This window comes from Lonchura striata, chromosome 20, assembly GCF_050655825.1.
Source record: "Lonchura striata isolate lonStrDom1 chromosome 20, ASM5065582v1, whole genome shotgun sequence".
Taxonomy (NCBI): Eukaryota; Metazoa; Chordata; class Aves; order Passeriformes; family Estrildidae; genus Lonchura; species Lonchura striata.
The window spans coordinates 5,081,754-5,094,170 of record NC_140722.1 but is presented as its reverse complement, the minus strand read 5'-3'; the positions used below and the strand labels follow the sequence as shown (position 1 = coordinate 5,094,170).

The window sequence follows — 12,417 nt, the reverse complement described above, 5'->3', positions numbered from 1 at the left end:
AGTTCCCCTAACACAACCAAAACTCCCATTAAAAAGAGGCCTAGCATGTGTATTTTGACCTTTTCCCCTCTCAGGGGGCATAAACCAATGACAGGAGATACCCCAAGCCCCTTCTGGGTTTGGAGATCCCTGTGCCACTCACATGGAAAACAACCAAATTCTTCTGCACAAGGGGGTGAGAAAACCTTGTCACAAGTGTCACAATGGTGAAGCTCCACAAGGATTCCAACAATACTCTCTGAAATGACACTGTTGTGTCTGCCTGCCCTCAGCACCACACACTCCTTCCAGTTCTGTCCTGCCAGCAGCAATGCTCAGGTACCACCACAGCAAATCATAACCAGGGAACTGAACTGAAATTAGTAAAATTCATCCCATTCAGCAATTTAGGCTTTTCATGGTGCTGCTCCAAGCACCTGAATGGCCATCAGCACACTCAAGAGCAGCCTGTGACAGTGATCACCTAGGCCAAGTTCATCAGTTACTCTGGCTACTGCGGCACAAAGTATCAAATTAACAACTAATATTCAGGAGATTATAAAATTCTGCTTCCTTAAAGCTGTTTAAGCAGGTGCTCTGGCACCTCTTTGCAGAATTAGCCAACTCTGCTTTGAATTAATGCAAGAGAAGTGGCTGGCACAATTTGGCCATAGATTAAAAGTCACATAATCATGCATTATAGATGCCCTTTCAGGCCCTCATTCTGGAACAGATTTATGCACAACACACTTATCTGTTTAGCAGGCAACACCACATATCAGAACTATTTCCATTCCTCGGGTAGGCCCTCTGCCTAAAGTAAAGCTAAAGATGGGTCAGACAGGGGTCACATAGCAGTGGGACATCATTGACTCTAGGTCACCGAGATCACAAAAGACATGTTTGGGTGTAACTCGGCTGGTTTCAGCACAGCATGTTTTTCCACATTCTTTATGACCCACAGAATTCCCTTAATTATCCTAAAAACTGCCTCCAGGCAGCCAGGGATAGGATCAATAATCCAAACTTGAGGTCACCTGGAGGCAGCCAGCTCCCTTCTCCTGCCCTGCCCAACAGCCTGTGAGGAGCAGGCAGAGGCCACCGAGACCAGATCCACCTGGGACTGGCCAGTGCTGGGTGCCACAGGAACTGTGTGAGAGCAGGTCTGCAACAACCCTTCCCTCACAGGCTCTCTGAAGAACACTCAATGCACAGGTGAAACCTCAGTGTTTGCCCACAATTTTATATTTTTTTAAAAAATGGTAAATCTCAGTAATACTTTTGAATTAAAAAAATCTCATATTTTGGCAACCAACTTCAGCACAAGCAAGTTCATCACATTCCTTGCTTTGAATCTGCCAGATGACAACTTATCCTGATGCTCTGCAGCCCTTGGGGACACCAAACACCACCTCTACACCTTCTTTTTATCAGTTACAGTCTGGATATTTTCCCCATTACTTTGCCTTTTCCAGCTTTTGCCAAAGTGACAGTCTCCTTAGATTTGTGTTCAGTATTCAGTATGGATTATTCTTTTGGGAAAGCAACATGTTGTTCAGTGTGACAGCTGAATCCACAGGCAAATTGTATAGCAGGACAGGGGCCTGGCTGCAAACCTGTGTTTTTAAGTAAAGTACAACCAACCAAACCCATTCTCATAGCTCTGAAGAGGTGAAATCACTGGAACACATAAGTTAGTGGTAAAGCAAAAAGCTTTGCTTTATTGCTACAACACCTTTGATCAAAAAGTCCCATCAAAGAGCTGCCCTGCTCAGCCTGCAGAACCACTCCAGGGCAGCAGAAGGTCTGGCAGTGCCTCTGGACTGTGCTGTATGGAGGCTTGTGTCTTTGTGTGCCCAGCTCTCCAGTTTCAGCCACAACATCGCTATCTCTGACGTCGATGCAGACAAGAAGCACCCACTGGTTATTTGGTGCTGCTTTAGCAGGAAGGAGATGGAACACGGGCCTGGGGAGGCAGGGCTGAGCTCAGCCCCCCTGCCCGACATGTGAGACAGGCAAGGGGGACACCTGCTGGGCTGCCTGCCTTGCTACAGCCCAGCCGCAATGAAACCACCCAAAACCAGCACATTTCATTACATCTTAAAAAGCTGTAAAACACACACTCTCCAAAACCCCTGAGCCTTACTATGACAGTCTCTAAGAGGGATTCTTCCTCTCCACGAGCTGCAGCGTGTGACGGGCACACATTCAGCATGTCCCGTGCTCCTCGGCCAAGGACCTGGATGGGACCTGAGTACCCCCAGCAGGCAGCGAGGCTCTGCCCTGCTGCACAGCAGGAACTCTTCCCTGCAGCGCTGAGGCTGCCCAGGACAGGGCTATGTCTGCTCACTGGGGTTCCCTGTGCCCGAGGCTCTGCTGGGAGCCTCTGCTGCCCGCGGGGCCTGCTTGGGAAGGCGGATGGGAACATAGACGTTGGAGGCACAGTGTTCCTTGAGGTATTCCCCCCCTTTCTCATCATAGTCCTTCCTGCTGATCCAGCCTTCCTCACGGTTCATGTATTCCACTGCCCAGTCCCTAGCCCCATACCAGGCATCCAGGACAGGGCTGGAAGCAAGGCTGACCTGGATGGAAGAAAAACAGAACAATGTTAATTCAGCACAGGAAAGGTGTGGTATTCACATGCTCTCTGAACAAAGAGAGACTTGGCTTTCTCAGGATTACTCCTGAGAGAACTGTGAGAGAAGCAGAGAAAAGAGAATCAAAATAATTCTTATCTCATTCACTGCTCCTGTGTTGTGCCCATGTGGAATGTGGTATGGAGATTGTTCACCCAAGGTGATTGCTTGATTGGATTCTAGTGATGGTTGTTTCACTGACCAATTGAATCCACATGTATGACTCAGGAGAGTCACAAGTTTTCTAGTTAGTTAGTGATAGTTCTTATTAGTGTAATATAGTTATAGTACAATAAAGTAATTAATTAGCCTTCTGAAATCATTGGAGTCAGAGCATCATTCTTCCCGCCGGTTGGACACATTTCACTATATAAAGGAAAGCCCTTTTTACCCTGGTTACAACAGTATATGACACAAAGAACTGAATTTCAGAAATTTGAGCTGATTATTCAGTGTCTCGCAGAACAAGTAATGGGTTCAAGTGTGTTTTCACCTTGTTATCAATTCCTAAGCAAACAATTTGCAAATTTCCAGCCAAACATGTTTTTGTGTGCATGGTCCTTTAGCAGAAGCAGACTTTCCTTTTCCCTACTCAAGATCCTGTCTTCACAAAGAGCAACTGAATCTTTGCTTAACCTGCACCTTCTCAGGTCAAAAAGCTGTTTGCAGAGTCTTGCCTTAAAACCCTCTCCACACCCCTGTTCTGCACCTCACCCAATTCCATCTGAACACAGAAGAACAGGCTGTTCACATAAACACCAAGGCAATACACACACCTGAAAGGATGACTGGAATGGCCTCATTTCCAGGAGTTCCTTCTGGATTCTGGCCTTCAGTCCAGGGTACATCATATTTCCACCAGTGAGGAAAACATTCTGGACAAGGATAGCCTGTTGTTCCTTTGAATACCTGTGAAGAACAACAACAGCTTCAGCCCTTCTCTAGGACCTCTGCCCTATGAACTGGAACAGCTGTGTGGAATACTGATACCTTGTCCCAGGACTCACTTTGAGAAACTTCATTCTCCTAGCACCAAAAACTTTGTTTTCTGGAAATTAAAGGGGTGGCCGAAAAAATCCTGAAAGCACTCAGTACCCCATAAACCAACAACTGGATTTTTTTCTAGGGCTGGAATTCTCACCTTTCAGAAAATGTGATTTCCTGTGTTCATACAGCTAAGGGCTGACATTTCATCAATGCTAATTTGTCTGGAAATGTCCAGCAGATGTGCCTGTATCTTAACTTTAAAATGTTACCCCTAATTTTGGTCTTCCAAAACCAGAGACTGCCAGCTCACTTTGAAAGTGTTTGTTGTTCCCCTCAATAACAAGTAGGACCAGGGATTGCTGAAGTAGGGTCTGTGCCAAACAATCCAGTGGGGTGCAGGAAGACAAATTGATAAATACATTTAAATAGTGTTTATTTCACCTTTATCTCATTCTTTTTTAATTTCTATTTTTGTGTATGTTTTAAAATGTTCATAATGCATTAGTTTAGCAGTAGCTGCAATTTACAAAGATACATACATTGGAGGTGTGTGCTCAAAAATTTTTCATTGATAGGGTTATGGATCAAAATACTTTGTAGACTCACTGACTAAAGACTGATGTCTAACCTGCAATACCTGACCCCACCAATAAGAACTATTCAACATATTTTCTCAAATTACTGCTAAACCTCCAGCATTACAAAAGCTGGTATCACATGAAGAACAGCTTGTCTGAAGTAAATAGTTATGTAAACTCACCTCTCAAGGACATATTGCATGGTTTCTGCTATCCCAGCCTGGTCCTCTCCTATCAGGGAAGGTTGGAAGACAATCTCTGGAGCCCTGATTCTTTCAGTGCCAAGGAAAAGCTGGTGGTACTCTGCCAGGTTAAACACGGGCTTTAAAAACATTGAGAAATAGTGGGGAATTATGTTAAAGAACAATAATATTCTACAATAAGCAACGTTTCCAAACCACTCTGTACAAAAATCTAAATGGTAATGCTCCCACAGAGGAACAGCATTATGCTAAAAGTTCCAAAAGGCCAGGGAAGCTGGACTTTTCCTGTAATTTATTCTGCTTGGAGCCACTTAATTCTAAGGCTCAACCTCACAAGTTGAAAGCTGTGCCCACTGGAATATCAGGCTACGGATCACAGATAAAAACACTTGAGCAGAATTTTTTCCCCTTAATAACACAGCACGGCTACACCAGGCACTGCCTGCAGAGTGAGCCAAGAGGGAATTCTCATCCTAAACCACCAGCTAAGATTGCCAGGATTTCTCTCTTAGTGTCTTGTTCAGATAATTTAGGCATCTCTTCCAAGAGCAGGCAAACAATGTTTGCATGAGGAGAAATGTCAGCAGACTGGCTGGACAGCTGGGACACAAACCCCTGGCACAAGGTGTAAATACAGAAAGCAAACCTGCACTGCAGCAACTGGCTTCTCAACTTCAGGCTGCTCCTCAGCAAATAAAGGTTCAAACTCATTAATACTTTCCACATCCTCCAGGGACTGTTCACTGCCCAGTGCATCCAAGTCAGGAGTCTGGAAACAGAGCAAGTTATAGTAGCTTAGCTCAGGTGTGATTTCAATTCTGGTGACATGGCTGGAAAACTCATTCTTCTCAAATCTCAACTCTTTAACATGCCTGAAAACAAATATGCCCAGAAAACAAAAATACAGATATTCACACAAAGCACAAAAATCAAACACTTCCAATAAATTTATCCCAATGCCAGCTCAGAAATGCAGACCTCAGTCACCAGGCTGACTGCCAGGATCCCAGGCAGCCATGTCCTAAGCATAACAGCATATTAAAACTTAGTAAAATAGCTTTTTATATTGGCTTAAACCTGGTATCCTTCCAACACTTCTAACTGCTTTATAATTACATTAAATTCCCTATTTTGCTTGTGTGGGACTGGAAAACAAATATTTGCTAGCTACAAAGCTACCACACAATTTTTGAGAGTTTCAACTATCTCCTATTTGCTCACAGGATGCACCAAATCCCTTTTTATTTTACATAGACATGAAGCTCTGTCCTAATGAAAAGCATCACTCAAAATCCAACAAGACTCCTGTTGTGAGGTAAGAACAGGTTTTTAATTATCTTTTAGTTTTTTGTGTTACAATGTTACTACTGGGATTTTGTTGCTAAATATTTGTTTTGGTTATTTTAAATTTGAAACATTTAAATGCCAGGATGAGGTACAATTAAGTCTGTCAAACATTCTTAAAGTATCTAAGTACATATACTTAGCCAGTTCAATCAATCAAAATGAAGTTTAAAAGTGTTCATTGTTACAGCAAAAAATGTAGTCTCATGAAATTGTGTTAAATGCATTTCTTTTTTTATCTTATAAAAAAAGGAGAAAGGCAAAACCAAAAAGATACACAGAACTCAGCCGAACATGTGGTTTTACAAAGGGATTCTGTGCTCTCTCAAGGCACAAACCAAGTAGCAAAGCTTGTGGATTCATTCTGAGGTCTGAGATTGCACCCAGCAAAGAGCAGGGGTGCGGGAGATGTTGGAATTTAGGCACAGTCACCAAGAAAAATCACAGGTAACTGCTAATCTTTCAATTCTCTTTTTTCTAGAATATCTTCTTTTGACAGAAGGCAGAAAGATTCTTCACTACAATGGTAAGCCCATCATCTCCCTGAATTTTGCTGAAGCACAATCATTCTGATTCTTACACTGATAAACATAGAATCATGGAATAATTTGGGTTGGAAGGGACCTCAAAAGCTCATCCAGTTCCATCCCCTGCCATGGGCAGGGACACCTTCCACTAGACCAGGTTGCTCTGAGCTGGCCTTGAACGCTTCCAGGCTTGGGCTAGCCACAGATTCTCTAGGCAACCTAAATAAGCATCTCCCCTCTATGATTCAATTTTTCTCTCTACTTTTTCCCTGAACAGAGGCTGATAAAGCTAAAAAATCTTTGTCTTATGTGACCTGAAAGGCAATTAAAAGCACATGCACAGGCAGTCTCAGAGCACCTCTTGGCAGCAGCTGGGCCTGTGTTAGTCTGGCAAAGCAGACAAGGAGCTTCTCATCTGCAACTCCAACAACTAAGTGTAGTAATTAATCTTTCATTAAGGAACCATAACAGAACATGCTGCTTAAATGCACCAAAAATAGACAGCTATAATGAAGGCAGGGAGGTTGTTTACCATTAAGTTCTCTGCACCTGAAGGGGAAGAACAGAAAGGAAAACAAATACTGTTTTTAACAAAAAGGTTGATTTGTTCCCCTGTATTTTTAATAGAAAGCTACTGAAGATTAAGGATGTTTGTCTAAGGACATTCTCTCTGAAAAGAGAGAACCAGTTGCCAACTTAATAATAACTTGCAGTGTGTTAAAGAAAAAGCATAGTTCATCGATGGAAGTCTGAAGGGACACATTTTCAAGCACAAATGGTTAATTCTTTCAGAGATAAAATGAGGATTAACTTGGTGAAAACATCCTACCTCTGGCTTGCTGTCCACAACATCTACTTCAATATTGACTTCTGACTGTAGGATTTTCTGCTTCGTTTGTTCCACAGACAGACTCAATTTGTTGATGTAAGACTGAAGTTCTTCTGCAGAGTCCATGTTCAGCTCCACCAAAGCTTTGTGGAACTGATCCATCTGACCATCTTCTAAAAGTTCCTGTGGAGATCAGAGTTAGCTGTGATGAACAAGACAGGGCAACAGCAGTCAGCAGTGATGTACAGACACTCTGCTTGCATGACTAGAGACTGTGATGTGCACACTGACAGCATTTGAAGTATTTCCCAGAAGTGCTGTTCAGAAACTGAAAACATCCCCTGCATCAATAATCTCTCTCTATTCACTCACAAGTAACCTTGGCAAGCTCCTATCAGAGAACACCCACAACAGTCACAGCTTCTTTACCATGATGTGTGACCTTCTGATAAAGCTCTGAGGGCAGCCTGCCCTCCTCCCAAGATCCCACACTGAAACTCTGCCTCCATTACCTGCACATACAGCAACCTGTCCAGCCTCTCCTGGTCCAGCTGCAGCTTTTCCTCCCGACGCCGCGCGTTGAGCTCCTGAAGCCGCCGCAGCTGCTGCTGCCTCTTCTCCTGCTTCTCCTCAGATGCCACAGTGCTGCCCAGCAGCTTGTTGGAGAAAGGCAGCTGCATCTTGTGCACATTGTTCTCGTAGTAGTCTGGGCACCGCCACTTCTGCAGCTCTGGGCATTTGGAAAGCAAAGTAACTTTTTGTTTTGGCAGCCCAAAACAACGATTCACGTGCTGTGTGCACCTCGTGTGAAGGATGACAGGTGAGGAAAGAAGGCAAAAAAAGGGCAAGCACAGAATTTTGTCACCTCTTGGCAGCTGTTCCCAAGCTTGGCTGCCCCCTCGGAGTGCTGCCTCCAGGTCACACACCCAGTGCAGGCAGCTCTGAGAGCTCTGACCTCCAGGAAACACCAAGTACTGCAAGTGCAAGTGCACACTGAAGTCTCTCTGCCCAAGGGGAGGGAGAGCACTCACACATTTCTAAGGAAGACTCATTTACAAGCGACAAATTAAAAAAAAACACCTTTCTTCAGGCACCACTTCAGATGACATTTGCCATGGGAATTTTAAAACTTACTTAATTCACACAAAGACATGAGAAATCTCCTGTGCAACTTTGGAAACCTTAAAACAGATACAAAACACAGGAATCCTAGCCCCTTAGAGGTTTTGTTGATGTATAAAGGAAACAGAAAGCTCATTTTAAATTCTTTTCCACTGAAACCATCACAATTTTTATTCACAGAGAAATTTGAACCAATACAAATTTTTTTTTCTTTGTAGTAGTAGTTAAATTTTATCTCTAGTTTCATTAGTAGTAACTCCTAGTAGTAGAACTGTCACTATAGGACACATGAAAGCACAACGTGAGCCACTACTCTTTGCAAGGTAAAGAAGGTTTATTTTCTGACTCCAACTTTTATACTTTTCCAAAGGTGACATTGGATTGGAGAGTGAATGTGCCACCTCTCCAAAGACATTGGACAAACTACTAGTACATCAAGTTTCACCACCCCATGAAAGTATGCAAAACAATATGTTGTTTATAGAAAATTGCGTGAGAAAGTTTTCTAACAGAATGTAAACTTGGAAGGCTTTAGAAAATCTTAAGAATCAGGGTGACATCAAACCCCAAATATTAAATAATTTCTAGTAGTAGAAACTACTAGAAACTTCATTTCTAGTTTCTAGTAGTAGTTAAATTTATTTCTAGTTTATTTCAGTTCCATAATTTTAAATATGAAACTGCTGTTAAATGTAAGGCAAGTTACCACAAAGAAAGCAAAACAGAAGTAGAACATTTCTGGAGGAACTCAAACTAAGGAGGTAGAGAGAACAAACTAAAACCACTGAGAACTAGTTGGGAATTAAGTGAAAGAACAACAATATGGGCAGGTGAACAATAATAATGAAGCGGCTGAGCACTAGCTGGTGGTGAATTAGAGCTGGTTTTACCTTCTATGTAGTCCTGGGCGACGTAGCTGTGCTCGTGCAGGATCTCCTCCATGCGGCTCAGCGTGATGGCTGCGAAATGCCCGGGGTACTTGAGCTGCAGCAGCCGCTGCAGGTACACGGCAGCCTGGCACCCCCCCAGGTTAATGCGCTTGCAGTTCTTGGCGTCCAGCCTCAAAATGCAAACAGACACGGCTCACACTGGGGAGATTCACAGCAAATCAAACACAGCTCCTGCTTCCCCCCACAAGGGTCTGATTTCTGTAGACCCACCCCCCCCCGCCAAAGTTTGATTTCTGTAGATGAATATTCACAGATAACCATTTCAAGGTTTGGTTACTGGCGAATCAAACACACCAACTTTTCTCAGGTAACAAAAATCACTGCTGTGCTCACTATTTTATTCTGAAAGGCTCTGTTCTGCTTTTTTTAAAAAACCAAATATTAAATAATTTTGGCTACAGCAAGGCAGTGTTCTGTTCTAACAAGAGAAGTGATGGGTAGTGGTGCTAAAAGTAGTTTTTTAAGGTTTGTAACACTTTCTGGTTGGACAAGTGTAAACTTTGAAAATTTACTACCAGATATAATAAAGCCATTTCCTGCAGTAAGTAAGGATTAAAAAAGAGAAAAAAAGCAAAAAAGAGAAAGTAGAGCAATGTAGCAGAATAACCAGAATGATAAAAGCCTCAAGCACTGCAGAAGTCTCACACACAGAGCACATCACATTGTCCCAAGGCTGCTTTAAAACCTAAATTATGTTTAAGTTTTCACTTGGGGCACATATCCCCTTCTCCCTTTGAAAGTACACATCAAGGCACAATTAACAACTAAAACACAACACTTATAAGAGCTGCGCTGCTCCTTCAATCCAAAACTCAACACGACTTAGCAAAATCTGCAGACCTGGTTTTAACTTATCAGTATTGATTACTACAAGAGTTAATAGTGCAGGGCTGGAGCAACAGGTATTGGCATCACTTGAAAAGCCAGTGGCTTAAGACTTAAGAACTCAGACTTAAGACTTAGAACTTAAGACTCAGAACTCACCTGCCTTCTAAGACTGGCAAAATGTGTGTGCACTGGTACCCTGAGGATATCACCAAACCACTGCAGGGCCAGTTCTGCCTCCTGTTGTGATAGAAACTGTACAGGCTGTCCACGCCATAGGACACCTTTGGCACTTGGTAGCATTCAAAGAGGAGCTCAGACATCATTTGCCTTGAGTACAGAGGGTTGCAAACTGCTTCTGTCAGAACAATTGGGTGATCCACACAGCCCTGGGAGAGGCAAGGGGAAAGAACAGCAATAAAGGTATGAAGGGAAAAGCCAGGGTTAGTTATCTCTGCTTCTTCTTTTAAGCATCAGCAAAAAAACTTAGAATGGGCAGGAGAAAGCACATTATGTGTAGGTATTAATCATTAAAGTTAAATTGTATCTAGTGTTTAAGAGGGTAAAAAAGATGTTAATGTTAATTCAATCAAATAATAAACGCATAATGGTAGAGAATGGACTTTTAATTAAACACATATATAAATTATTAAAAATCTAAGTAACCACAATCCATGCAACGAGGAGATGAGTGAAAACCAGTGGAAGTTTAGTTCCACTCTGGGTAAAGCTTTCAAACTGGTGTTGTCATGCAGGTACAGGGCTCCATGGTCTGAGAAGCAATTCTCAACACAGCTGGGTACGCAGGCGGTCAGTAAACACTACTAATAAGAGCATTCCCCAAGAGTAAATTTAGGGAGTACGTTTAGATTATAGAATCTATTAAGAATAGATTTAGAATCTATTAAGAAAAGACTCCTCCCTGTGAGAGTGGTGAGGCACTGGCACGCGTTGCCCAGCGAAGTTGCGGCTGTTTCATCCCTGGCAGCATCCAAGGCCAGGCTGCACGTTAATCTGAGCAGCCCGGCCCAGTGCAAGCTGTCCGTGCCCACGGCAGGGGCCGGAGCGCGGTCCCGTCCTAGCCCAGCCATTCCGGGAGGCACAGCGGGATGCCCGTACCTGCGAGGAGACGCCGAGGCGCTGGAAGACGTGGTCGAGGAGCAGCTCCTGCAGCTCCAGCTGCACGGGCACGTTGCGGTCGAAGGGCGAGCGCAGCAGCCAGCGCAGGGGCTCGGGGCTGCCCAGGTCGTTCCCCACCTGCGTCTCCGCGCCGGCCCCGCCGCGGGCCCCGCGGCTCCGCGCCGCCAGCGAGCGGAACCGCAGCAGCGGCTCGGCGGACACGGCGGGGTCGGGGCAGGCCCACCCCGCCCGCGTCTGGAAGGAGCCGTTGTCGATGACCAGCGGCGCCGGCTGCGGGCTCCGCACGGCCGCGCCCGGCTCCAGCACCGGGTCCGGGGCCCAGCGCGCGTCCCGGAACGCGAACACCCGTGTGGGCGCCGCCATGCCGGGTGCGCCCCCCCTGCGTCCGGCCGGCAACGCGGGCCCGCGGCGCGGTTCCGGCGGCCGCAGTTCCGAGCTGATCTTAAACGGGTGCGGTGCAAATGTGAGAGCTTTGTGTGCTCCCAGCCTAACCAGCGGGACAGGGAGCGCCCAGCCCTGCACAGAGTCGTGGAATGGACCTTAAAAGATCTCATTCCATCCCCCTGGACCTTCCACCATCCCAGGCTGCTCCAAACCCTGGCCCTGGGCCCTTCCACAGATCCAGGGGCAGCCAGAGCTGCTCCGGGCACCCTGTGCCAGGGCCTCGCAGTAAAAACAAAAAAAAACCCAAAAAACAAAACAAAACAAATATTCCTAATATTGAACCTAAATTTCCCCTCTTCCAATTTGTACCATTCCCCCTTGTCCTGTCACTGCAGCTCCTGAGGAAGAGCCCAGCCTCCCTGCAGCTCCTTCAGGGCTGGAAATGTGCCCTGAGGTCTGCACAGAACCTCCTCCGGTGCAGGCTGAGCAGCCCCAGCTCTGCCAGCCTGGCTCCAGGTGCCCTCAGCAGCTTCGTGGCCTCCCCAGGACCTGCTCCAGCACTTCCATGTCCGTGTGGTGCTGGAGGCACCACGGCTGTGCCCAGTGTTTGAGGTGGGGTCTCACCAGAGCGCAGCAGAGGGGACAATCGCCTGCTCCGAGCTGCTGGCATCCCTTACAGGATCATTTGGGTTGGGAAATGCTTCCGAGATCGTCGAGTCCAACTTTCAACCTAAGGCAACCGTGTCAGCTAGACCAGAGCCCCATCCAGCCCTGGAGGTTGTCCTTGCTGAGCTGAGGGGCCCAGAACTGGGCACAGGAGCCGAGGTGACCCTCTCCAGTGCCCAGCACAGGGCAGGAATCATTTCCTGCTCCTGCTGGCCACAGTAGCCCTGAGACAGGCCAGGGTGCCATG

At 45.5% G+C, this 12,417-nt stretch overlaps 1 protein-coding gene across 1 annotated transcript; it reads right to left on the bottom strand.

Annotated features, from left to right (window-relative positions):
* Window positions 1–1,673: 1,673 nt before the first annotated feature.
* ACTR5 (actin related protein 5) lies at window positions 1,674–11,502 on the bottom strand. The gene is made up of 9 exons (XM_021535481.3): window positions 11,100–11,502; window positions 10,140–10,369; window positions 9,096–9,265; window positions 7,596–7,813; window positions 7,084–7,266; window positions 5,030–5,152; window positions 4,363–4,502; window positions 3,392–3,524; window positions 1,674–2,561 (listed from the first exon to the last, which is right to left on the bottom strand). The coding sequence occupies exons 1-9, from the start codon at window positions 11,481–11,483 to the stop codon at window positions 2,316–2,318; spliced, it is 1,827 nt and encodes a 608-aa protein (XP_021391156.2). The 5' UTR covers window positions 11,484–11,502; the 3' UTR covers window positions 1,674–2,315.
* Between the last annotated feature and the right edge of the window lie 915 nt (window positions 11,503–12,417).

What these genes read in the sequence shown, in the direction of transcription:
- ACTR5 (XM_021535481.3), bottom strand. Translation starts at nt 11,483, where the DNA reads ATGGCGGCGCCCACACGGGTGTTCGCGTTCCGGGACGCGCGCTGGGCC. An exon ending in AGCCAGTTGCTGCAGTGCAG is followed by an intron (nt 4,503 to 5,029) that starts GTTTGCTTTCTG and finishes ATGTTTTTAAAG; the next exon opens with CCCGTGTTTAACCTGGCAGA. An exon ending in ATGCAATATGTCCTTGAGAG is followed by an intron (nt 3,525 to 4,362) that starts GTGAGTTTACAT and finishes TGTTCTTCACAG; the next exon opens with GTATTCAAAGGAACAACAGG.